Raw genomic sequence first — 26,291 nt, forward strand, 5'->3', positions numbered from 1 at the left:
AAAAGCCAATCCCAAGAGATTACATCCAGTCTGATTCCTACATAACATTCTTGAAATGATAAAATTATAAAATGAAGAACAAATTAGTGATTGCCAGATATAAGGAGGGGGTGGGGATGGGAGGGAAGTGGGTTTGGTTACAGAAGCGCAGCATGAGAGATCCCTGTAGTGATGGAAACTGGAAGCATTCTAAAGCTTGACTGTATCAGTGCTGACTGCCTGGTTGTGATACCTACTTTAACTCTGCAAGATGTTACCACTGGGGAAAATGGGTAAAGGGTATACACAGAATCTTTCTATTATTTCTTACAACTGCATGTATGTGAATCTATTAACTCTCTAAAAACTTAATTTAAAAAAACCCTGAGAAGAGTATATAAAAACAAACAACATTATGTTTCCATGCCTGCTAGAGACACAAATGAAAAAAAAATACATATAAAAATACAAGTTCTAAAACAAACAGCCCAAACAAAAAATGGGTGGAAGATCTAAATAGACATTTCTCCAAAGAAGACATTCAGACAGCCAAAAAGCACATGAAAAGATGCTCAACATCACTAATTATTAGAGAAATGCAAATCAAAACTACAATGAGGTATCACCCCTCACACCAGTCAGAATGGCCATCGTCAAAAAAATCTACAAACAATAAATGCTGGAGAGGGTGTGGAGAAAGGGGAACCCTCCTACACCACTGATGGGAATGTAAATTGGTACAGCCACTATGGAGAACAGTATGGAGGTTCCATAAGAAAACTAAAAACAGAGCTACCATATAATCCAGCAATCCCACTCCTGGGCGTATGTCTGGAGAAAATCATAATTTGAAAAGATACATGCACCCCTATGTTCCTAGCAGCACTATTCACAATAGCCAAGACATGGTAACAACCTACATGTCCATCAACAGATGAATGGATAAAGATGTGGCACATATATACAATGGAATATTACTCAGCCATAAAAAGGAACGAAATTGTTATTTGTAATGAGGTAGATGGACCTAGAGTCTTTCATACAAAGTGAAGTAAGTCAGAAAGGGAAAAATAAATACTGTATGCTAATGCACGTATATGGAATCTAAAAAAACAGTACTGGAGCCTAGTGGCAGGGCAAGAATAAAGATGCAGATGTAGAGAATGGACTTGAGGACACAGGAGGGGAAGGGTAAGCTGGGACAAAGTGAGAGAGCAACACTGACATATATACACTACCAAATGTAAAATGGATGGCTAGTGGGAAGCAGCCGCATAGCACAGGCAGATCAGCTCGGTGCTTTGTGATGACCTAGAGGGGTGGTATAGGAAGGATGGGAGGGAGGCTCAAGAGGGAGCGGATATGGGGATATATGTACACATATAGCTGATTCACTTTGTTGTACAACAGAAACTAACACAACGTTGTAAAGCAATTATACTCCAATAAAGATATTAAAAAAAAAAAAAGAACCGAAAACAAATTGCAAAAGAAAAGAAAAGAAACATGCACCCCATTGTTCATTGCAGCGCTATGGACAATAGCGAGGACATAGAAGCAACCTAAATGTCCATCGACAGAGGAATAGACAAAGAAGATGTGGTACATATATACAGTGGTATATTACTCAGCCATAAAAGAACAAAATAATGCGATTTGCAGCAACATGGATGGACCTAGAGATTGTCATACTGAGTGAAGTAAGTCACACAAAGACAAATATATCACTTATATGTGGAATCTAAAAAAATGATACAAATGAACTTATTTATTACGAACAGAAATAAATCACAGATGTAGAAAACAAACTTGTGGTTACCAGGGGGGAAAGGGGGGGGGAGGGATAAATTGGGAGAATGGGATTGACATATACATGAAACAGGTAAGTAATAAGGACCTACTCTATAGCATAGGGAACTCTACTCAATACTCTGTAATGGCCTACACGGGAAAAGAATCTAAAAAAGAATGGATAATGAAAAAAAAATTTTTTTTTTCACGGTACGCGGGCCTCTCACTGCCGTGGCCTCTCTCCCTGCGGAGCACAGGCTCCGGACGCACAGGCCCAGCAGCCATGGCCCACGTGCCCAGCCACTCCGCAGCATGTGGGATCCTCCCGGACCGGGGCATGAACCTGTGTCCCCTGCATCGGCAGGCAGACTCTCAACCACTGCGCCCCCAAGGAAGCCCGAAAAAGTCATTTTTATAGGTAGAAAATGGCAGTTTCATGTGGTTCAGACTCATATGATTAAGTGTATCTATAGTCTTATCTTTGATATTACAATTATTTGGTATATCATAATTATGTTAGAGTTCTGAAGAAGAATGTTGTTTTTATTGTTTGCCATGTATGTTTCTGTTATTTTGAAGTATTTTAATATGATTTTGTAGCTAATTAGAAAAAGAAAAAGAGTGAATATATGTATAACTGATTCACTTTGCTGTATACCTGAAACTAACACAACGTTGTAAATCATCTATACTCCAATAAAAAAATTTTAAAAAGAGGAGATCTCTGAGAAAAAAATACAAGTTCTGCTATGAATATTATAATAACAATAACCAAATATGGAAACAAAGTATCTAAATACAGACTTCATAATCAGTAGATTCAAAGACCAATAGACATACTCTGAAAAGAAACTGACGCCAGGGCTTCCCTGGTGGCGCAGTGGTTAAGAATCCGCCCGCCAATACAGGGGACACAGGTTCAAGCTCTGGTCCAGGAAGATCCCACATGCCACAGAGCCACTAAGCCCCTGCACCAAAACTACTGAGCCTGTGCTCTAGAGCCCACAAGCCACAACTACTGAGCCCATGTGCCACAACTACTGAAGCCTGTGTGCCTAGAGCCTGTGCTCCACAACAAGAGAAGTCACCACAATGAGAAGTCTGCATTCCGCAACCAAGAGTAGCCCCTACTCGCCGCAACTAGAGCCTGTGCGCAGCAACGAAGACCCAACGCAGCCAAAAAGTAAAATAAATAAATTTATTAAAAAATTAAAAAATAAGACCTTAAAAAAAAAAACCTGACGCCAATAATGAAAGCAACAAAACCACAAAGCTCTTTCTACTTATCACGGGTTCCTGTGGCAATTACAGTTAAATTAAAAAATCAGAAAAAGAAATTAAATATTAAAAATGGCATCAACAGCAAAATGCAGCTCCCTGATAGCAAGGGCCCAGGAGAGCAAACATTCACAAACTAGACTGACTGGTTTTTAAAAGCCATCTTAAATATGGCAATTATAAGCAGAATGAATACAATTATAAGAAAATATGGAATCTTAACAATCACATTTCACAGAAGTGACAAGTGAAAGCTCAGAGAAGTGATATTAAAAACATTCAAGCCTCGGGATTTCCCTGGTGGTCCAGCAGTTAAGACTCCGTGCTCCCAATGCAGGGGGCCTGGGTTGGATCCCTGGTCAGGGAACTAAGATCCCACATGCATGCCGCAACTAAAGATCCTGCGTGCCACAACTAAAGATCCCTCCCACACGCGGCAATGAAGATCCTGAGTGCTGCAACTAAGACCCAGTGCAGCCAAATAAGTATTTTTTAAAAAACCAAACATTCAAGCCTCGAAAGTATCTTTGAATAAGACACTTCTTCCTTATAACAAAGTTAAGAAAAACAGTTATATTAAGAAATAAAGAAGGGAAAGATAAAAATTAAAAGGAAAAGAAGACAGTACAAACATTCCATAATATGGGGAACCCAAACCAAAGGCCATAAAAGGGAATTACAGTCATAAAAAAATTATTGGAGCTATGCACATTTGGGAAACTTTCAAAAAAATTCTTTTAAATAAATTTATTTCTGGCTGCCATGGGTTTTCATTGCTGCGAGTGGGCTTTCTCTAGTTGCAGCAAGCAGGGGATACTCTTCTTTGTGGTATGCAGGCTTCTCATTGCAGTGGCTTCTCTTGTTGCCGAGCATGGGCTCTAGGCGCGTGGGCTTCAGTAGTTGTGGCACACAGATTCTAGAGTGCAGGCTCAGTAGTTGTGGCACACAGGCTTAGTTGTTCCGTTCCATGTGGGATCTTCCCGGACTAGGGCTCGAACCCATGTCCCCTGCATTGGCAGGCGGATTCTTAACCACTGAGCCACCAGGGAAGTTCCAAACTCTCAAAATGTAAAGTGAAGTTTATTTATAATTTATAGGCTACCATTTGAAAAACTAATTTGAAGCAGTTTATTAAAAAGTCATGTATAGCAGGTATGATAAAATAAATACAAAGACTCGAAAGAGTGAGTTGACTCCATAAACGTAGGTCAGCAATGGTGTGAATAATGGTGGGGCTGGACAATTCTTTGCTGTAGGAGGCTGTTTTATGCTTTCTAGGACATTAGCAGCATCCCTGGCTTCTACTGACTAGATGCCGGTAGCAACACCCTACCTTGCCTAGTTGTGACAACCAAAATGCTACACTGCCAAATGTCCTCGGAAGGGCAAAATTGCTCCCTGTTGGGAATCACTGACCTGGGCTAGTAAAGCTCCTGCAACTGAGAATAAACTTAGCTTTGAGCATTTCAACAGCTAAGGCACGAAGGTTAGTAGCGGGTTTAGGACACTCGCCTGCAGAAGCATACTATCTTACTAGGAAAGATCATTTTTTCCAGCACTAGGTTCCGAGATAAATTTTGTACCACGATCTTTACTGACTGTACCAGTAACTATCAAATTTATAGAAATATTCGTCCTATGGCTGTTTCTTATCCATTAAAAAAAAAAAAAGCAAAAGAATACTATGAAAGCACAGCCTGGCAAAGGTATTTCTATAGGAAGCAAAACAGAGGGCTGGAATTGTGGCTTTCTGATGATCCCGCTTGCTGCAGGGATAAAAAGGGCTTTAAATTCTACAGAGACGGCTGTCTCCAGTCACTCTCACCTAATGCCAATCACGGGCTCTTACACTACATTTACAGCTGAGCAAAGTAAGTATTTATATGAATAATGACTAAAATCAAATATAAAACAAATGGAAACGATCAATCTGTTAGGGAGATAGATTTTTTTCACCCTTTAAAAAAATTCTCTTAATATTGTATTTTGTTTGTGCAAAGGAAAAATATTTCATTTGAAAAAGACAATTTGCTCTATAGAATTTGAATTTGTAAAAAATTTTGAGGGAAAACATTGAAAACCATTGTTAAACATCAGTATGGACAACAGTAACACAGATGTGTATTTATTTTAGAAGACTACTATTGTTCAGGAGGCCTTAAAGAAACTGAATTTAATCTTACATATGTTATATCACTGTTAACCATTAAATGCCAAGTAAAGGGGGAAGTCTGTTCCTATTTGTTTATTTAAGGGCTTGGACTTGTAGACCTGGGTAATAAATAAATGTGTGTGTGTGTATAAAATGACATACTGTTAGACTAAATACATATATTTAGGTGGTACTCTAATACAAGTTACTGTTGGACAAGAGGGCAGAGACCCAGACAAGGGAAATGGTGAACATTTACTTTTTATTTTATATATTTCTGTAGCATTTTTTTAAAACAGTAAGCCTGCATAACTTAAATTACAAATACTAAAGAATTATGAAAAACGAGTTTTGATTCAACATCGGTTTAAATTTCAAAGCATTATGTTTTACCTGAAAGATCCATACTTTGCAAACTCGCCTTGAAGTGTGCTAATCAAAGCTAGGAAACAAAGCAAAGAAACACAACGAAGAAGGAAATAGCAGCAGGTACAGAGGGAGAGGAGCCTCCCTGGCCTGGCTCTCCGTCTTCACTACCTCCCTCGCCCCTCTAGTCACTCTGCCCCCAGCACCCGAGACCTTAGAGCTCCCCTTCGGTCTCTGCTGCCAGGACCTCATCATGGCCCCAACACCTGGGCCTGCCTCACTTTTTTTTAAATTTTGGGGGTGGCAAAATAAACATAAAATTCACTGTTTTAACCACTTTTAAGTGTACAGTTCAGTGGCATTAAGTACATTTGTATTGCTGTGCAACCATCACCATTATCCATTTCCAAAACTTTTTCATCTTCCCAAATTGAAATTCTGTCCTCATTAAACTCCTAACTCCCCATCCCCCCTCCCTCCAGCTCCTGGCAACCACCATACTACTTTCTGGCTCTATGATTTTGATGATTCTATGTACCTCATAGAAGCAGAATCACTTTTGTGACAGGCATATTTCACTTAGCATAATGCCTTCAATGTTCATCCATGTTGTAACATGTCAGAACTTCCTTTTAAAAAAAAATTATTTATTTGACTGCATCGGGTCTTAGTTGTGGCACGCAGGATCTTTCATTCTGGCATATGGGCTTCTTCTAGAGCACATGGGCTTAGTTGCCCCACGGCATGTGGGATCTTAGTTCCCCGACCAGGGATCAAACCCATGTCCCCTGCACTAGAAGGAGGATTCTTAACCACTGGACCACTAGTGAAGTCCCTTCCTTCCTCTTTAAGGCTGAATAATATTCCGTTGTGTGTATTATACACCATGTTTTGTTTATCCATTCATCCTTCAATACACTTGGGTTGCCTTTACCTTCTGCCTATTATAAATAACACTGTTATGAACAGGGATGTACAAATATCTGAGTCCCTGCTTCCAATTCTTACTTACCCAGAAGTGGAATTTCTGGGTCATTTGACAATTCTATTTCCTGCCCCACCTTTTTACCTGTCTCTTAACTTTCTCCCCCAACCAAAACATACTCATCATCTGTCTTGCTCTGCAAGAAACTGCTGTCAGAATGCTATCACTTGGAAAACATCTAATCGTGACAAACGTATTAAGAGCTGACAAGGCTTAACATATTACCTCTCCCAGGGACATTTGCACTTGAATAGAGGAACAGCTTAAAAATTAAATATTTATTTATTTATTTTTGGCTGTGTCGGGTCTTAGTTGCAGCGTGCGGGCTCCTTGTTGTGGCTGACGGGCTTCTCACTAGTTGTGGACCACGTGCTCAGCAGTTGCAGCGCACAGGCTTAGTTCCCAGACCAGGGCTCAAACCCGTGTCCCCTGCATTGGAAGGCAGATTCTTAACCACTGGACCACCAAGCAAGTCCCAAATAGAGGAACATCTTAAGGAGAAGGAATGACTTCATCAAATTGGCTTTTCAAACAACAAGAGGCTTGAGGTGGGACGGGGGACACTGGAGGTCAAAACAGACAAAGACCTCTCAGGAACTCGTGTCACAGTATTTCTAGTGTTCTCTTTTCTCATCCCCCAAAATGTAGACTCCTCCCTCCTGCTCTGTTCTGGGTTCTATCATCAGTTACCTTCTCTGTTGTATTTAACTTGCCAACAGACAACATCCAACTATAAACCCTCTCAACAACCCCCTCCCTGGGGATTCCTCCTGCCAGGCACCGTGCTCAGGAGCTGGGGAAGCAGGGTGACCCTCATGGAGCCAGTCTGGACAGCCCCAGATGGAGTCTCCTGTCTCTCTTAGGCCTGTTCCTCCCTCTGGGCTTCCAGTGTCTTTTAATGCCCTTCAGTCTTTCCAGGGTCAAGGGTTTGGAGCACCTCAGGCTTATTTCTGCCTTCACCGTGTCCACTTAACTCTGCACCCAGAACAGTTCTCCAGTGTGCTCTCTCCCACTCATCCCACCAGACTAACCCACCCGGCCCTGCCCATCCCCTCTCGGGTCCTCCCACCTCCCGCCTGGCTGCATCTGCAACCTGTGCTTACAGTGTGCGAGGCTCCGCACTGCCTAGGAAATGAAGTCACCGCTCCTCAGCCGAACTCTCCAAACTCTGACTCCAAATTACCTTTCTAGCCTCACCTCCCACTGCCCCCTGTCATGCACTCTTGTCGGACTGGATGGAGGGCTGTTTGCTGAACACAGCATGAACTACCTTACCTGTGCCTCTGTGCCCCCAATCCCTCTACCCAGACACCTCTCTGGTTCTCCCGCATGGCTCTCCCTCTGAACTCCCACTACAGCTTTATCTGCAGCACCTCCACAGCACGTCTCAATCTGAACTTGTCTCTGAGAAGCGCTGCTCTCCTAACAGCTGTCACAACCGTCTTCCTCAGCTGCCTGCTCATCCTCTCCGACCATCCCTCCCCCTTGCTCCCAGGTACCCCAGCCTCCCAGAACCTCCTTCAGTGTCTGAGGACACAGTTCTTTGCGGCCCCAGGGCCTTCACACATGCCGGCTAACACTCTGCTTGGAACCAGGTTCCCCCCTGCCCCAACGCTTAATTACTCATCCTCCTTCAGATATCATCACGGCATGAAAGGAGCCACCCTTGAGTGCATTTCCCTTTTATACTCTCCTAGTGCCCATCACAGTCTGCATTTATAAATATCCATTTATTTGATTATTTAATTTATTGTTTATTTTAATTAAATTTATCTATTTTTTGCTTTTTATTCCATAGTTAAGGCCAATGACTGCCTACAATGTTCACTATTTTATCCCTGCTCCCCAGCAATATATCTGGCACATAATAGGGGCTAAAAGAAATGGATTTATTACATGAATTATCATTTTTCTCTTTGTAGCTTAGGCTACCTGCCTGAGAAGACTGGGGAAGGTCCTCATGAAACCTACACTTAATCTAGCCTCCCCACTCACTTACCTCCCTTTTGCTCTTTCTTAAAAAAGAGATGGGGAGAAGGAGCTCTGAGAAACAATGCAAGGAACATAAGAAAAAACATTTTTAAAGATTATCAAGGGTACAGGCACTAGTCCCCTCCACCAGGAAGCCTACACAACCCAATGAACCAACCTTAGCCACTGGGGACAGACACCAAAAACAGTGGGAACTATGAACCTGTGGCCTGCGAAAAGGAGACCCAAAACACAGTACATTAAGCAAAATAAGAAGACAGAGAAACACACAGCAGATGAAGGAGCAAGGCAAAAACCCACCAGACCTAACAAATGCAGAGGAAATAGGCAGTCTACTTGAAAAAGAATTCAGAATAATGATAGTAAAGATGATCCAAAATCTTGGAAATAGAATGGAGAAAATATAAGAAATGTTTAACAAGGAACTAGAAGAACTAAAGAGCAAACAAAAAGTGATGAACAACACAATAAATGAAATTAAAAATTCTCTAGAAGGGATCAATAGCAGGATAACTGAGGCAGAAGAACAGATAAGTGACCTGGAAGATAAAATAGTGGAAATAACTACTGCAGAGCAGGATAAAGAAAAAAGAATGAAAAGAACTGAGGACAGTCTCAGAGACCTCGGGGACAACATTAACTGCGTCTACATTCGAATTATAGGGGTCCCAGAAGAAGAAGAGAAAAAGAAAGGGACTGAGAAAATATTTGAAGAGATTATAGTTGAAAACTTCCCTAATATGGGAAAGGAAATAGTTAATCAAGTCCAGGAAGCACAGAGAGTCCCATACAGGATAAACGCAAGGAGAAACACACCAAGACACATATTAATGAAACTATCAAAAATTAAACACAAAGAACAAATATTAAAAGCAGCAAGGATCAAATAAACAACCTAACCTTACACCTAAAGCAATTAGACAAGAAGAACAAAAAACCCCCAAAGTTAGCAGAAGGAAAGAAATCATAAAGATGAGATCAGAAATAAATGAAAAAGAAATGAAGGAAACAGTAGCAACAGAAATACCAAGGATCAGGAGAGATAATGACAAGCAACTGTATGCCAATAAAATGTACAATGTGGAAGAAATCGACAAATTCTTAGAAATGCACAACCTTCCGAGACTGAACCAGGAAGAAACATAAAATATGAACAGGGCAACCACAAGCACTGAAATTGAAACTGTGATTAAAAATCTTGCAACAAACAATAGTCCAGGACCAGACGGCTTCACAGGTGAATTCTATCAAACATTTAGAGAAGAGCTAACACCTATCCTTCTCAAACTCTTCCAAAATATAGCAGAGGGAACTAACACACCATTGTAAAGCAATTATACTCCAATAAAGATGTCAATAAATAAATAAATAAATAAATAAAATAGCAAAGGAAAAAAAAAAAGATTATCAAGGGGATGGGGGAGAGATGGACTGGGAGTTTCGGGTTATTAGATGCAAACTACTACATACAGAATGGATGGACAGCAAGGTCCTGCTGTAGAGCACAGGGAACTATATTCAACATCCTGAGAGAAACCATAATGGAAAGGAATATAAAAATATATATATATTAAAAAAAAGACTATCAATAATAAAGAACAAATTACATTCATGAAATAAGAACAAGATGATTTTTTTAAAAAAAGATCAGAGAACTCTTTCCTGAAAATTAAAATTAAGACAGCTAAAATAAAGAATTCGAGAAGGAATAGAAAATAAAGTTGAGCAAATTTCTCAGAAAGTAGAACACAAAGACAAATTGATGACGATAATGACAGTAACATTTAGAACCTACATATACAGCAGTTACCATGTTCCAGGCACTGAATTAAGGCTCACAACTTCTATGAGGAAGGTACTATGATTATTTCCAAAGTGAAAACAGGAAAGATAAAAAAATTAATGGATCAGTCTGGGAAATCTAACAACTGACTAAAATCTTTCCTAACAACTGACTAAAATCTTTTCCTTTCAGAAAGAAATAGAAAATATAGTGGAAATGAAATGAAGACATCGACATACCCAAGAACTGAAGGACAAAGAAACAGAAGGGATAGAACCCTTGCTTTTTAGAAACCCATGTCGAAATATCTGCAGATGAAATTATATGATGTCTTGGATTCCCAGGGGAAAATATAGGGAGAGGCGGGGATACAGATGAAGACCAGCCAAGATTCTTGGATGGGCCTATTAATTTTGACGTATCCATTAAGATATGAGTGGAGATGCCAACTATACACTGATAAAGTCAGGCCTGAAGATAAAGATTTGGAAATCAATGGCATTTAAAGGCATGAGGTTAGATGAGATCCCCTATGGGGAGAGAGGCAAGATGGAAAAGAGCAGAGGATCTAGAACAGAGCCCTAGAGTATTTTAACGTACAAGTACCAAACAGCAGATATTTTACTTTTCAGGTGTGATAAAGCCACAATATAATACATATTTGAAACAACATAATATATTATTATGGATGTATACTTAAGGGATAAACAGGCTCTTGATATACGTTATGTTTACAGTTACGTTCATTACTGAAAGTACATGCTACAGGAGAAGAGATATTTTTCATGTAGATTAATGAATATTTGTGAGCTATAACTCATTGCAAAGATAGTTTGGAATCAGTACACAGGAAGAAAAGGTGAACAGAAGAGACTGGTCAAGCTCACTAGTTCCCAGGGAAATGTTATAACATTTCTCAAAAATTAAGAAGTCTGACAAAGGTTGGTGGAAAGGTATGGAAAAAAGAACCCTTATCCGCGCTGATGGGAATACAAATTTGTCTCCTTGGAGAACAATTTTGCAATTCTAGCAAAATTTAAACCCAGCTGTTTTTAACCCAGCAATTCTACTTCTGAGTATATAACTGTCCTAAAGAAACACATGTGTAAAAGTGAAAAGACATTCACACCAGCACTGTTTAGTAATAGCAAAAACTGAAAACAGCCTAAATGTCCATCAACAGGGAAGAGAAAAATAAAATGTGAAACATTCACAGGATGGAATACCACCCAGTAGTTAAAAACATATTTATTTATCATATCAAACTATATAATCATTATATCAATATATTTATCAAAATATATTTATCATCATATCAAAATATATTTATCATTATATTTATGGGTATATTTCAACAGGACAATGATAAATGGGAAAAAAAAGATGCAGAATGGTACACACAGTATAATACCATTTATACAAATTTTAATATTCATGATAGTGGTTACCTCTGAGGAGGCTGAAAGAGAAGGGAATGGAACTGCAAAGGTGTATTAAAGAAGCTTCAACTTTAGTAATACTGCTTTCTTTTACAATATAAAAACTAAGGCGGGGAGAAGTGGGGGTGGGATGAATTGGGAGATTGGGACTGACATATATACACTACTATGTATAAAATAGATAACTAATGTGAACCTACTGTGTAGCACAGGGGACTCTACTCAATGCTGTGGTGTGGTGACCTAAATGGGAAGGAAATCTAAAAAACAGTGGATATATGTGTAGGTATGACTGATTCACTTTGCTGTACAGCAAGAAACTAACACAACATTGTAAAGCAACTATACTCTAATAAAAATTAATTTTAAAAAAACTGAGGCAAATATAACAAAATGTCAAATTGTGCTGGTTCTGGGTGTTAGGTACATAAGCACGTGCTATCTTAGCCTGTGTACTGCTATCTTTGCACCTGGGGAGAAGAAGGGTCTGTGAATACAATGCTTTATTCATAGGGGGAAAAAGGGCAAAATAAGCTATATGTTTTTTGATGTTGATTCAGTAAAAGAAATGCTGAAAAATTTTAAAATAAGCTTATCATGGTCAACTGAACATGTATCTTTTCAGCATGTTGCAGAAAAAATAGGGAGTAAATATGAAGCTTTCAATGATGGCTGTAAAAGTCAAGTATATTTAGTTAAGCTTTCAAAATAACAGATAAGATTAGACTGTTTCTCCACAGTACTGAATACTTGGCTTGTCCAAAAGGCATATATCTAGGTTATATATCCAATATTTAAAGAGCCTAGATACATCACTTTAGGGCTGAAATAACACAGTTGTTAAGTTAAGAAGATATGGTACAAACAGTTGTGTTATTTTTTTTACTCTTTCTTAATCCATGGATTGTTTTCTTCAGTATCTGGAGAAAGAAACTGATATATTCACTATTAGGCACATTAAAAAAACCACATTCAAATGTTAAAATGAACATAAAGAAATACCTTCAGAGCCAAGTACGACCAAATAATGAATTAAGTACTCATTTGGCACCAGCGTTTACATTGAAACATTCAAGTCTTCTAACTTTTGAGTGTGATGTACTCGTCAATGTAGTAACTGACAGAGTTGAAGATATTCTTTTTTTGGCTGCACTGTGCGGCTTGCGGGATCTTAGTTCCCCGACCAGGGCTTGAACCTGGGTCACGGCAGTGAAAGCGCAGAGTCCTAACCACTGGACCACCAGGGCATTCCCTGAAGATATTCTTTAGTGAAAAATTACCCTGTAATTTCTGAATCTGTACTCAGTCTAATTATCTGACAGTTATTTGCTGCTATTCTCAAAGAACTCTAATTCTGAGTTAGGATTTCTTCACTTAACCGAAAATAAGTAAGAAAAGAAACCAACTGGATGTAAAATTTAACCTATGCCTCAAGCTGTCAGTGATCTGGAGACAGATGCCTGTGGAAGATCACAACGGTATTATACTGGACACTGAAAGGTAACTAAATTATGTTTATTTTTAAATATTATAATGAGTTTTTGAAAATTAAATTGGGCGGTGCCCACTGGGTTGGCTGTGGCATGTCCCCCTGTGACTTCCCCTCTGGAAGCGTGGACACTGCCACTGGGGCTTGGTGGTCGCAGGTCAGGATCTCAAGCCTGGGACAATGGTGTGCATTCCCTGCATCGTCATTCTAGTTGTGCTCTGGGTCTACAAAAAGTTCCTGGAACCATATATATACCCTCTGATTTCCCCCTTTGTTAGTTGTATGTGGCCTAGGAAAGCTATAAGAGAATCCAATGATAAAAACAAAGGCAAAATAGACTGTAAGGGTGCAGACATAAATGGATTACCAACAAGAGGACCAACAGAAATCTCTGATAAAAGAAAGACTTAAGTGACTGTCACAAAGGATCTCATTGTTTTAAAAATGGGTCTGATAGGGCTTCCCTGGTGGCACAATGGTTGAGAGTCTGCCTGCCGATGCAGGGGACATGGGTTCGTGCCCCAGTCCGGGAAGATCCCACATGCCGCGGAGCGGCTGGGCCCGTGAGCCATGGCCGCTGAGCCTGCGCGTCCAGAGCCTGTGCTCCGCAACGGGAGAGGCCGCAACAGTGAGAGGCCCGCGTACCGCAAAAAAAAAAAACAAAACAAAACATAAAATGGATCTGATAGTATGAAGCACCTTCTTTGTACTTGTCTCTGATCTTTTTTCCTGAGACCAGAATTTGGGCTAGATAGTTTACATATTTACCTGACACTAATCAGGAAATACCTGGTATTTGTATTTAAAATGTAGCTAGTTATATTTAATGACCTCATTCCTGAGTTCCTTTTTCATTAAAGTAGCTTTCATTTCTTTTATTGCAGTTTTAAAAATATGAATAAATAAAAGGTTCATACCAGTAGACACTGTTACTGAATCAGTCCCTAAAAATCCTTGGGCCTCTAGTTTTTATGCAGGCTCTTCAAATTTGAGGAGTATAATCTGACTGTGAAACAGTGCAGTGAGACTGTGCGGTGAAATGAAAGGTAGTTTTTGGAGATGATAATGACTTGAAACATAAAGATGGAATTACTGTCTCACTCAATGGAGCAGCTTATCTATGAGAGTAGTAATTACTGTTTATTGCTCTGAGGAAGACAGAAAAGACAGGGAAATGGGGTAACCTCTCTGAAAAATAGAACATCTTTAACATAAATGGCTAATGTATATTATAAAATTCTAATCCTTGTCGTATTCCTTCTATTCCTACGAATGTATTAACTATTCAGTTTAGCTTGTTGTTCTTTTTCTTTTAAAATATAAATATTTAAAAGTAAGATTTTTTAACCACATCAGAAATCAGGATTGTAATAGTGTGATGGCATCAGGATAGTTATGGAGGAGCAATATTTTTTTTCTTCTTCTTTTTTAAAGTTTAGATTGTATCAGTCATTTTGTTCCATAATAAGACACTAAAATTCGTGGTTTTCAGCAACAGTGACGTGACTGCACAGTTATTTGCTGGTCTGGGCCTCTCCACATGATCTTTCATCCCGGGCCTCTTCATTTTAGTGTAAGGATCTATAAATATTCAAAGACGATGAGATGTATCTTTATAGAATATTTATTTTCTCTGAAGCAAGGAGAAGTTAGAAAGGACTCCCTGCCTTGGGTCCCCAGTGAAGTCCTGAGTCCTAACTGAGGCTCTGTGAAGCTGTGTCTGGTCAAGTCATTGATCCACCTTGGACTTCCTTTGATATAAATGTGTTTCAACTTTTCTGCCCCACCCTACTTGAGGGATAAGATAAATTCTCATTAGCAACTAAATCCGGTTGATTAATTTAGTTTGTTTTTTAAGGTATTAAAAACTGTATTATGAAAATAGCAGATGTTCATAGTAGAACAATGCAAGGGCAGGTTAAATGAAAAGTTAATGTTCTTTCTCTACTCTCATTTCTTTGTTCTAGCTCCACAGATGTAACAACCACTATTAGCTTTTTGTATAGCCTTCTAGCAACTTTCTTTTTTTTTTTTTTTTTTTGTGGTACACGGGCCTCTCACTGTTGTGGCCTCTCCCGTTGCGGAGCACAGGCTCCGGACACGCAGGCTCAGCGGCCATGGCTCACGGGCCCAGCCGCTCGGCGGCATGTGGGATCTTCCCGGACCGGGGCACGAACCCGCGTCCCCCGCATCGGCAGGCGGACTCTCAACCACTGCGCCACCAGGGAAGCCCAGCAACTTCCTTAAAATATATCATTAAACAAAAAATTACACTGATAGTACACATATATGCTGAATACCCAATACAGGGCCTGCAGGTTCCTAAGATGTAAGAAAGCATTAGGTTGAAAGTCAGAGATGAGGCAGAAAAGGAGGTGAGTGAAAGCCAAAGACAAACTTAGACTATTTAAAATCCTGCCTGGGGCAACTCTGGGCCTAGGGCCGAAGAAACTCTTTCCTTCATCCTCCCTCTAAGGTGTGGGCGCACTGCTTATGCCTATGACTCAACCCTCAGGTCACTTTACAACACTGTTCACATGAGGAAATACAGTCTGAATTCTAAACAAAGCACATTTAGATGGAGATTTTCCCATTATTTCAACAACACTGGCAAAAGAAAATGAATAACAATAAAATAAAAATGAGAGTAATAAGTATATTTTGCTTTTGTATAACACTCCAATTAAGACAATGTAAGGAATAAAAACCAGAGCTAAGACTGTCCTTCCTCATATATACACTAACAAACGTTAAGGTAGACAGCTAATGGGAAGCAGCCGCATAGCACAGGTCGGTGCTTTGTGACCGCCTGGAGGGGCGGGATAGGGAGGGTAGGAGGGAGGGAGACGCAAGCGGGAAGAGATATGGGAACATATGTATATATATAACTGATTCATTTTGTTGTGAAGCAGAAACTAACACACCATTGTAAAGCAATTATACTCCAATAAAGATGTCAAAAAAAAAAAAAAGACCTTCCTATTCAAGGAAACCAGTGTCATAATAACGGCAAGAGCATCAGCTAATGATGTGGCTGTAAGGTACCGCTGTCTTACCCAGCTGATTCTTCATCCCCATGAGCACGGAGTTCATGTGTGCTTTGGATGCATAGAGCTTGCTCACGGCCTTCCTTGACCTGATCATCTCCTTGGCCAGAACCACACAGACATCCTTCTGACCCTTCTTGGCAGCATCTTTCACAGATCGTTTCACTTTTTCTTCTTCTCTTTGGATATCTAAATTTAGAACATAAGACAGAACATCAAAAAATTAAGGGTAAACCAGGAGAGTTATTGGCACTGAAATCTGTTCTTACTGTGATCTAAATGTATCTATTAAACAGGAAAACAGATAGGAGGATATAAACTAAATAAAAATAATTAATGTGGTTGGTATTCATTATTTCTGGAAACATTAAAGTAATATAAGAGTAAACAGAGGGCTTCCCTGGTGGTGCAGTGGTTGAGAATCTGCCTGCTAATGCAGGGGACACGGGTTTGAGCCCTGGTCTGGGAAGATCCCACATGCCACGGAGCAACTAGGCCCGTGAGCCACAACTACCGAGCCTGCGCATCTGGAGCCTGTGCTCCACAACAAGAGAGGCCGTGATAGTGAGAGGCCCGCGCACCGCGATGAAGAGTGGCCCCCGCTTGCCACAACTAGAGAAAGCCCTTGCACAGAAATGAAGACCCAACACAGCCATAAATAAATAAATAAATAAACAAATAAAAAGCCAAGCATTTGAAGCCCTTAAAAAAAAAAAAAAAAAAGAGCAAACAGAAAAGTAAATCCTAATACACTACACAAAATTTCAAAACTGACTTTGCAAGCCTATTCTAACATCTGTTGGTACTGGTACTAAGGAACTTTAAAAATACTGTAAATGCAGGGAGTTCCCTGGTGGTCCAGTGGTTGGACTCAGCCCTTCACTGCCATGGCCCTGGGTTCAATCCCTGGTTGGGGAACTCAGATCCTGCAAGCCGCATGGCGTGGCCAAAAAGAAAAAGAATACTGTAAATGAATTCCAGAGCTTGCTCTCATAATCAATAAGTAGTATTCCCACAATTACAGGAGTACAACCTCAGTACACTTATTAATGATTTATAAAAACCTACAACTAAAGGAAAGCCTGAACATACAAAAAGTATCACATCAGTATCAACCAGAGGTAAGATATGTCTATGTTACGTGCTTTATGATTAGTAGAGATTTTTTCCAATTGTGGTAAAATATACATAACATCAAATTTACCATCCTAACCATTTTTAAGTACACAGTTCAGTGGTATTAAGTACATTCATATTGTTGTGAACCATCACCACCATCCGTCTCCAGAACTCTTTACAGTTTTCAACACTGAAACTCAAAGGCTTTAAATAATAACTCCCTATTCCCTCCTCCCACCAGCCCCTGGCAAATACCATTCCACTTCCTGTCTTTATGAATTTGACTACTCTAGGTACCTCATGTAAGAGGAATCCTACAGTATTTTGTGTGTGTGTGTGTGACTGGCTTATTTAACTTAGCATAAAGTCTTCAAGGTTCAGCCATGTTGGAGCATGTATCAGACACCCTGCTTTTTTTTTTTTTTTTTTTTTTTTTTTTTTAAACATCTTTATTGGGGTATAATTGCTTTACAATGGTGTGTTAGTTTCTGCTTTATAACAAAGTGAATCAGCTATACATATACATATGTTCCCATATGTCTTCCCTCTTGCGTCTCCCTCCCTCCCACTCTCCCCATCCCACCCTTCCAGGCTGTCACAAAGCACCGAGCTAATATCCCTGTGCCTTGTGGCTGCTTCCCCCCAGCTATCTACCTTACTACGTTTGTTAGTGTGTATATGTCCATGACTCTCTCTCGCCCTGTCAAAACTCACCCTTCCCCCTCCCCATATCCTCAAGTCCGTTCTCCAGTAGGTCTGCGTCTTTATTCCTATCTTACCCCTAGGTTCTTCATGACATTTTTTTCCCTTAAATTCCATATATATGTGTTAGCATACGGTATTTGTCTTTCTCTTTCTGACTTACTTCACTCTGTATGACAGACTCTAGGTCTATCCATCTCATTACAAATAGCTCAATTTCGTTTCTTTTTATGGCTGAGTAATATTCCATTGAGACACCCTGCTTTTTAAAGGCCAAATATTACATTGCATATATATACCAAATTTTGTTTATCCATTCAGCTATCGACAGACACTTGGGTTGCTTTCACAACCTTTAGCTATTGTGAATAATGCTGCTATGAACATGAGTGTACACTGTATCTTTTTGAGACCCTGCTTTCAAATCATTTGTGTATATACTTATATTACCATAGACTTCATGGCTTAAAAATCATGAATTTATTTCTCACAGTTCTGGAAGCTGGGAAGTCCAAGATCAGGGTTCCTAGTAAAAACCTACTTCCTGGTTTGTAGGTGAATGCCTTCTTGCTGTACCTTCACAGGGCAGAGAGTTCACCTCTTGTCTCTCCTCTTATAAGGGCACTAATACCATTCATAAGGGCTACACCCTCATGACCTAATTACCTCCCAAAGGCCCCACCTCCAAATACCATCACATTGGGATTAGGGTTTCGATGTATGAAATTTAGGGGCACACAAACCTTCAGTCTATAGCATTCTGCCTCTGCGTACCCCCCCCAATTTATGTCCTTCTCATATGCAAAATGCATTCATTCCAACCCAACAGCCTCAAAAGTCTTAACTCATTCCAGCATCAACTTTAGTGTTTAAGTCCAAAGTCTCATCTAAATATTCTCTAAATCAGATATGGGTGGGACCTGAAGTATGATTCAACCTGAGGCAAAATTCTTCTCCAGCTACGAATTTGTGACAGGCATAGAATAATCATTCTTACTCCAAAAGCAAAAAACAGGAAAGAAGGAAGGGGTGACAGGTCCCAAGCAAGTCCAAAACCTAGCAAGGCAAACTCCATGAGCTCTTAAGACTCAAGAATAATCCTCTGTGAGTAGAGCCACAGAGGTAGAAAACAAACTTATTTTGTTTGGGGGTGGGGTGGGGGAGGGAGAATAAACTGGGAGATTGGAATGGACATATACACACTACTATATATAAAATAGATAACTAATAAGAACCTGCTGTATAGTACAGGTAACTCTACTCAATACTCTGTAATGGACTATATGGGAAAACAATCTATAAAAGAGTGTACTTATGCATATGTATAACTGATTCACTTTGCTGTACAGCAGAAACTAACACAACACTGTAAATCAACTATACTCCAATAAAAAACAAGCAAACAAACAAGAAAAATAAGAATAAACCTCTTTGGTTTGATATTCTGACTTTCAGACCCACAAGGGTGGCAATGTCACCACGATGGCTGGTGGGGTACCACCATGCTGCAGCTTTCTGTGGGGGCCCCACCCAAGCTGAGGCTCTGCCAGGCAAGGGGTCTTTGGTTGGAGGCAGCCTAGCATATATAGGAACTGAGGTAGTGGCCCTGATGCTGTCTGAATCAGATTTGGGGACATTCTTTCCTTTCCCCGAAGAAAAGTGCAAGTTAAAAGCCTAAGTTTTACTGTCTTGTCCTGTAAAATCTAAGAAGTCAGACAGCCTTCCTTTATTCTGACCTGGATCCGTCCCCATCAGTTCAGACTGGCAGTGATCTCTCTGGAGTAGCTGATAAAATCCATGGGTCACACCCATACGAATCTCCTTATCAAGTGGTCAGTCACATAGGTCAGCCATACACTTGGTGTCTTCTGAACCAGCTTTCTCAGTTTTGCAATATGGACAAACAGAGATTATTCCAAATCTATAAGTTCTGGTTCCACTTTGCTTAACAATTCCTTCTTCATTTCTCTCTCCTCGCATCTTACTATAAGTAGTCAGGAAGAACCATGCCACTCCTCCTATATTTTGCTTAGAAATCTCCTCAGCTAAACACACAATTTCATTGCTTGCAAGTTCTAATTTCCACAAAACAGTAGACCCTGAACACACTTCAGCCAAGTTCTTTGCCACTTTATCAAGAATTGCCTTTTCGCCACCGTCCAATAACATGTTTCTCATTTCCGTTTGAGATCTCATCAGGACGGCCTTTACCATCCACACTTCTACTAACATTATGTACATGGTTATTTATGTGTTCTCTAAGAAGATGGAGGTTTTCTCTCCAGCTCTGTTTTTTTCCCTTAAGCCCTCACCAGAATCATCTTTAAAGGTCCACTCCTGGCGAACTAGGGTTTTGGTAGCACCCAACTGGAAATTCTTCTAGCCTCTACCCATTAACCTAGTCCCAAAGCTGCTTCCACATTTTATGTGTTTGTTACAGCTTCTTGGTACCAATATCTGTATTAGTGAGATTAGTCAGGCTGCTATAATAAAAATACCATAGATTAGGTGGCTTAAACAACAGAAATTTATTTCAAACAGTTCTGGAAGCTGGGAAGTCCAAGATCAAGGTGCTGGCAAATTCAGTTCCTGATGGAAGCCCCCTTTTTCTGGTTTGCAGATGGATGCCTTCTTGCTGTGTCCTCTCACATGGAGGACAGATATTATTTGTCTTGTGTCTCTTCTGATAACAGCACTAATCTCGTTCATGAGGGCTCCACCTTCATGGACTAATTACTTGCTAAAAGCACCCCCCTCACCCCCGCCCTCAACCAAATGCTATCACATTGGAGATTAGGGCTTCAACACATGAATTTGGGAAGGACACAAACCTTCAGCCCACAGCAATACTCGAAACTGGAATTTCTGGATCACATGGTAATTCTATTTTTAACCTTTTGGGGAACAGCTCTGTTTTCCACAGCTGCTGCACCATTTTACATTCCTGCCAATGGTGATCAATGGTTCTAACTTCTCCACATCCTTTGCCAACATTTGTTACTTTATGTTTCGTTTTGACTGATAGCAGCCATCCTAATGGGTATAAGGTGGTAGCACATCCTGATTTTGATTTATATTTCCCTAATGATTAGTGATGTTGAGCATCTTTTCATGTGCTTACTGACCACTGGTATGTTTTCTTCAAAAACTATTCTATAGACTTGAAAGTCTATTCAAGTCCTTTGTCCATTTTTGAATATTTATTTGGATGCGCCAGGTCTTAGTTGTGGCACACAGGATCTTCGTTGTAGTGTGCAGGATCTTTAGTTGCAGCACGTGGGGTCTTTAGTTGCAGCGTGTGGCATCTTTTAGTTGTGGCATGCAGGATCTTTTAGTTGCGGCATGTGGGATCTAGTTCCCTGACCAGGGACTGAACCCGGGCCCCCATTATTGGGAGTGTGCAATCTTAACCACTGGACCACCAGGAAAGTGCCTGAAGAGGGCTTTTTAAAGTTGAGTTTTACGAGGTCAGTTCTACGTATATTCTGCAAATATTTTCTCCCAATCTATGGGTTGCCCTTTTAGTGTTTTCTCTTTTTACTGTGTCTCTTGATTCACAAACTTTTTAATTTTCATGAAGTCTATGTGGTCTGTTATATTTTTTTGTTACCTGTGGCTTTCAGGTCATATCCAAGAAATCACTGCCAAACCCAATGTTGTGAAGCTATGGCCCTGTTTTCTTCTAGGAGTTTTCTAGTTTTAGCTTTTACATTTAGGTCTCTGATCCATTTTTAATTAATTTCCATATATAGTTTTAGGTAAGGGTCCAAACTCATTCTTTTGCATGTGGAAATCCAGTTTACATAGCACCATTAGTTGAGAAGGCTGTCTTTTCCTCACTGAATGGTCCTCACATATATTTGACCATATAAAGGGTTGATTTCTGGGCTCTCTATTCTATCTCACTGGTCTTTATGACTGTCTTCATGCCAGTAGCATACTGGTTTTATTTAGACAGTTTTGTAGGAAGTTTTTTTCCTTACAGTTTTATTGATATATAACTGACATACAGCACTGTATAAGTTTAAGGTACACAGCATGATGACTTACTGACAGAGATCATGAAATGATGATCACAGTAAGTTAACATCTATCATCATATAGACAGAAAATAAAACACAGAAAAAATATTTCTTCCTTGTGATGAGAACTCAGGATTTACTCTCTTAACAGCTTTCATATATGACCTACAGCAGTGTTCATTACATTCATCCTGTCATACATTACATCCCTAGTACTTATTTATCTTATACTGCAAGTTTGTACCTTTTGACCACTTTCATCCAATTCTCACTCCCCCCAAACCCCAACTCTGGTGACCACAAATCTGATCTCTTTTTCTATGAGCTTGTTTGTTTGTGGTTTTTTGAACTATAATAGACCTACAACACTACAATAGTTCCTGGTGTACAGCATAGTGATTTGGTATTTCTGTACATTACAAAATGATCACCACAATAAGTCTAGTTACCATCTGTCATCATACAATGATACTACATTATTATTGACTATATTCCCCACTCTGTACATTTCACCCCTGTGACTCATTTATTTTGTAACTGGAAGTCTGTACCTTTAATCCCCCTCACCCATTTCACTCATTTACCTGCGCCCCTCCCCTCTGGCAACCATCCGTTTGTTCTCTGTATCAATAACGGTTTCTGTTTTGCTACGTTTGTTCATTTGTTTTGTTTTTTAGATTCCAAGTACAAGTGAAATCATATGGTATTTTCTTTCTGTTTTAATTTCACTTAGCATATTACCCTCTAGGTCCATCCAGGTTGTCACAAACAACAAGATTTCAGTCCTTTTTATGGTTAAGTAGTATTCTAGCTTATATATGTCTATACACACACCACATCTTTATCCATTCATCTATCAGGGGCACTTAGGTTGCTTCCATATCTTGGCTACTGTGAGTAAGGCTGCAATAATCATAGGAGTGAATATATCTTTTCAAATTAGTGTTTTTGTTTTCTTTGGAAAAATACCTAGAAGTAAAATTGCTGGATCATATGGTAGTTCTAATTTTTTGAAGAACCTCCATGCTGTTTTCTGTAGTTGTTGCCACAATTTACATTCCCATCAATACTGCACAAGGGCTCCCTATCCTCCACATCCTAATCCACACTTGTTTGTTGTCTTTTTAATAGTAGCCATTCTCACAGGTGTGAGATGGTATCTCACTCTGGCTTTGATTTGCACTTCCCTGATGATTAGTGATGCTGAGCATCTTTTCTTGTGTCTGTTGGCCATCTGTATGTCTTCTTTGGAAAAATGCCTATTCGGGTTCTCTGCCCATTTTTAAATCAGTTTTATTGCCTATTTGAGGTCTTTTGTGCTTCCATATATAAATTTTAGAATTATTTGTTCAGTGAAAAATGCCACTGGAATTCTGATACGTACTGAAATGAATCTATACATGGCTTTGAGTAGTATGGCTATTTTAATAACATTAATTCTTCAAATCCACGAGCATGGTGTATCTTTCCATTTGTTTCTGTCATCTTCAGTTTATTTCATCAGTGTCTTACAGTTTTCTGAGTACAAGTTTTTTACCTCCTTGGTTAGATTTACTCCTAGGTATTTTATTCTTTCTGATGCAATTGTAAGTGGAATTGTTTTCTTAATTTCTCTTTCTGACAGTTTGTTGTTAGTGTAAGAAACACAACAGACTTCTCTGTATTAATTTTGCATCCTACAACTTTACTGAATTCATTTATTATTTCTAATAGTTATTTGGTGGCACCTTCAGGATTTTCTACACATAGTATCATGTCATCTTCAAATAGTAACAGTTTTATTTCTTCGTTTCTAATTTGGATTCCTTTTATTTCTTTTTCTGGTCTGACTGCATGGCTAGGACTTCCAATGCTATGTTAAATAAACAGGGCAAGAGTGGGTATCTTTGTCTTGTTCCTGATCTTAGACGAAATGTTTTCAGCTTTTCAACCTTGAGTATGATGTTGGCTATGGGTTTGTCATAGATGGCCTTTATCATGTTGAGTGATGCTCCCTCTTTTCTCACTTTGTTGAGAGGTTTTATAATAAACAGATGTTGAATTTTGTCAGAAGCTTTTTCTGTATCTATTGAGATGACTGTATGATTTTTATTCTTCAGTTTATTAATGTGGTAGATCACAATGTCTAATTTGCATAAAGTGAACCATCCTTCCATCCTTGGATAAACGCCACTTGATCATGGAGTATGATCCTTTTAAATGTACTGTTCAATTTGTTTGCTAATATTTTGTTGAGAATTTTTGCATCTATGTTCATCAGTGATATTGGCCTGTACTTTTCTATTTTGTGTGTGATATCTTTGTCTGGTTTTGATATCAGGGTGATGATGGCCTCATAGAATGAGTATGGAAGCATTCCTTCCTATTTAAATTTTTGGAAAAGTTTTTTTTTTTTTTTTTTTTGTTGATGTGGTGTATTACATTGACTGATTTTCATAGGTGAACCATCCTTGCATTCCAGGAATAAATCCCGGTTGGTCATGGTGTATAATCCTTTTGAATCCTGTTTGCTTGTATTTTGTTGAGGACTTTTGCATCAGTGTTCATAAGGAGTATTGGTCTGTAGTTTTCTCTTCCCGTAGTGTCTTTGTCTGGCTTTGCTATGGGAAATGCTGTCCTTAGAGAACAAGTTAGATAGTGTTCCCTTTTCTTCAAGTTTCTGAAGAAGTATGAGAAAGATTGGTGTTAGTTCTTTAGATGTTTAGTAGATATCACCAGTGAATACATCAGGTCTAGGACTTTTCTTTGTTGGGAGAGATTTTTGATTACTGATTTAATCTCAAGAGTTATAAGTCTATTCAGATTTTCTATTGGTGTTTCAGTATTGGTAGATTTTATAATTCTATGAATTTGTCCATTTCATCTAAATTATCCAATTTTTTTAGCGTACAATTGTTCATAGTACTCTCTTACATTTTTTATTTCTGTAGAATCATAGTAGTGCTCCAACTGTCATTTCTGATCTTAGGAATCTGATTCCCTCTCCCTCTCCCTCCTCCTCCCTTCTTCCCTCCCCACCAATATCAAGCTAGCTAAAGCTTTATCAGTTTTGGTGCTCTTTTGAAGAACTCACTTTAAGTTTCTTTGATTTTTCTCTCCTGCTTTTCTAGTCTTTATTTCTTTTTCTCTGATCTAATCTTTCTTATTTCCTTCTTTTTGTTAGCTTTAGGTTGAGTTTTTTCTTCTTTTTCTGTAAGTTAGGTTGTTGATTGATATCTTTCTTCTTTTTTAATGTAAAGCATCTTGATAGCTATAATTTCCCTCTGAGCTTTTGCTGCATCCCAAAAGTGTTGATATATAGTGCTGTGGTTTTCACTCATCTCTAGGTATTTTCTAATTTTCCTTCTTATTTTTTTTAAACTGATTGAGACTTGGTTTTTGGCCCAACACATGGTGTATCCTGGAGAATGTACCACGCGCACTTAAGAATGTGTATTCTGTTGTTGTTGCATTGCGTATTCTGCACATGTCTATTCTGTATATGTCTATTAGTATTCTGTATGTGTCTGTTAGTTCATTATAGTGTTGTTCGAGTCCTCTTTTATCTTTATTCATCTTCTGTCTGGTTACATCCAATTTGGGGAATGGGTTATTAAAATCTTCAACTATTGTTGAGGATCTACTTCCCTTCATATATTTTGATCATCTATTATTAGGTGCATAGATTACATCTTACTGTATTAAAACTTTTATTAACATATAATGTCCTTCTTTGACTCCTGTAATCTTTTCTAATTTAAAGTTTATTTTGTGTTATATCAGCACAGCAATCTCCACTCTTTTGGTTACTATTTCCACAGAATATCTTTTTCCTTCCTTTCACTTTCAACCTATTTGTATCTTAGTGTACACTACGGTCATTTTGCCCCCATTCTGCCAAACTCTGCCTTTTAATTGGAGAGTTTAATTCATTTACATTTAAAGTAATTACTGATGAGGAGGGGCTTAATTCTGCCATGTTGCAATTTTTTCTGTAGGTCTTACAGCTTTTTCATCCTTCATTTCCTGCATTAATGTCTTCTTTTGTGTTTATCTGTTTCTTTTCTTATGGTGAAACTTCAAGTCCCTTTTCATTTGCTTTAGTGTATAATTTATATCTACCTTCTTTGTGATTACCCTGGTGAATGCACTTAATATCCTAAAGTTA

The 26,291-nt window shown here is 39.0% G+C and overlaps 1 protein-coding gene and 1 pseudogene across 1 annotated transcript in view; one reads left to right on the forward strand and one right to left on the reverse strand.

Moving 5' to 3' along the window:
- CHMP3 (charged multivesicular body protein 3) overlaps positions 1 to 26,291 on the reverse strand; it is a 77,359-nt gene that overhangs the window by 13,857 nt on the left and 37,211 nt on the right. The window contains exon 3 of the mRNA XM_024743718.1: positions 16,311 to 16,490. Coding sequence (XP_024599486.1) covers positions 16,311 to 16,490 — 180 coding nt within the window. The remainder of the gene's footprint in view (positions 1 to 16,310; positions 16,491 to 26,291) is intronic.
- Positions 13,435 to 13,665, forward strand: LOC112398921 (UPF0729 protein C18orf32 homolog pseudogene; annotated as a pseudogene).

This window comes from Neophocaena asiaeorientalis, unplaced genomic scaffold, assembly GCF_003031525.2.
Source record: "Neophocaena asiaeorientalis asiaeorientalis breed wild unplaced genomic scaffold, Neophocaena_asiaeorientalis_V1.1 scaffold114, whole genome shotgun sequence".
NCBI classification, from domain to species: Eukaryota; Metazoa; Chordata; class Mammalia; order Artiodactyla; family Phocoenidae; genus Neophocaena; species Neophocaena asiaeorientalis.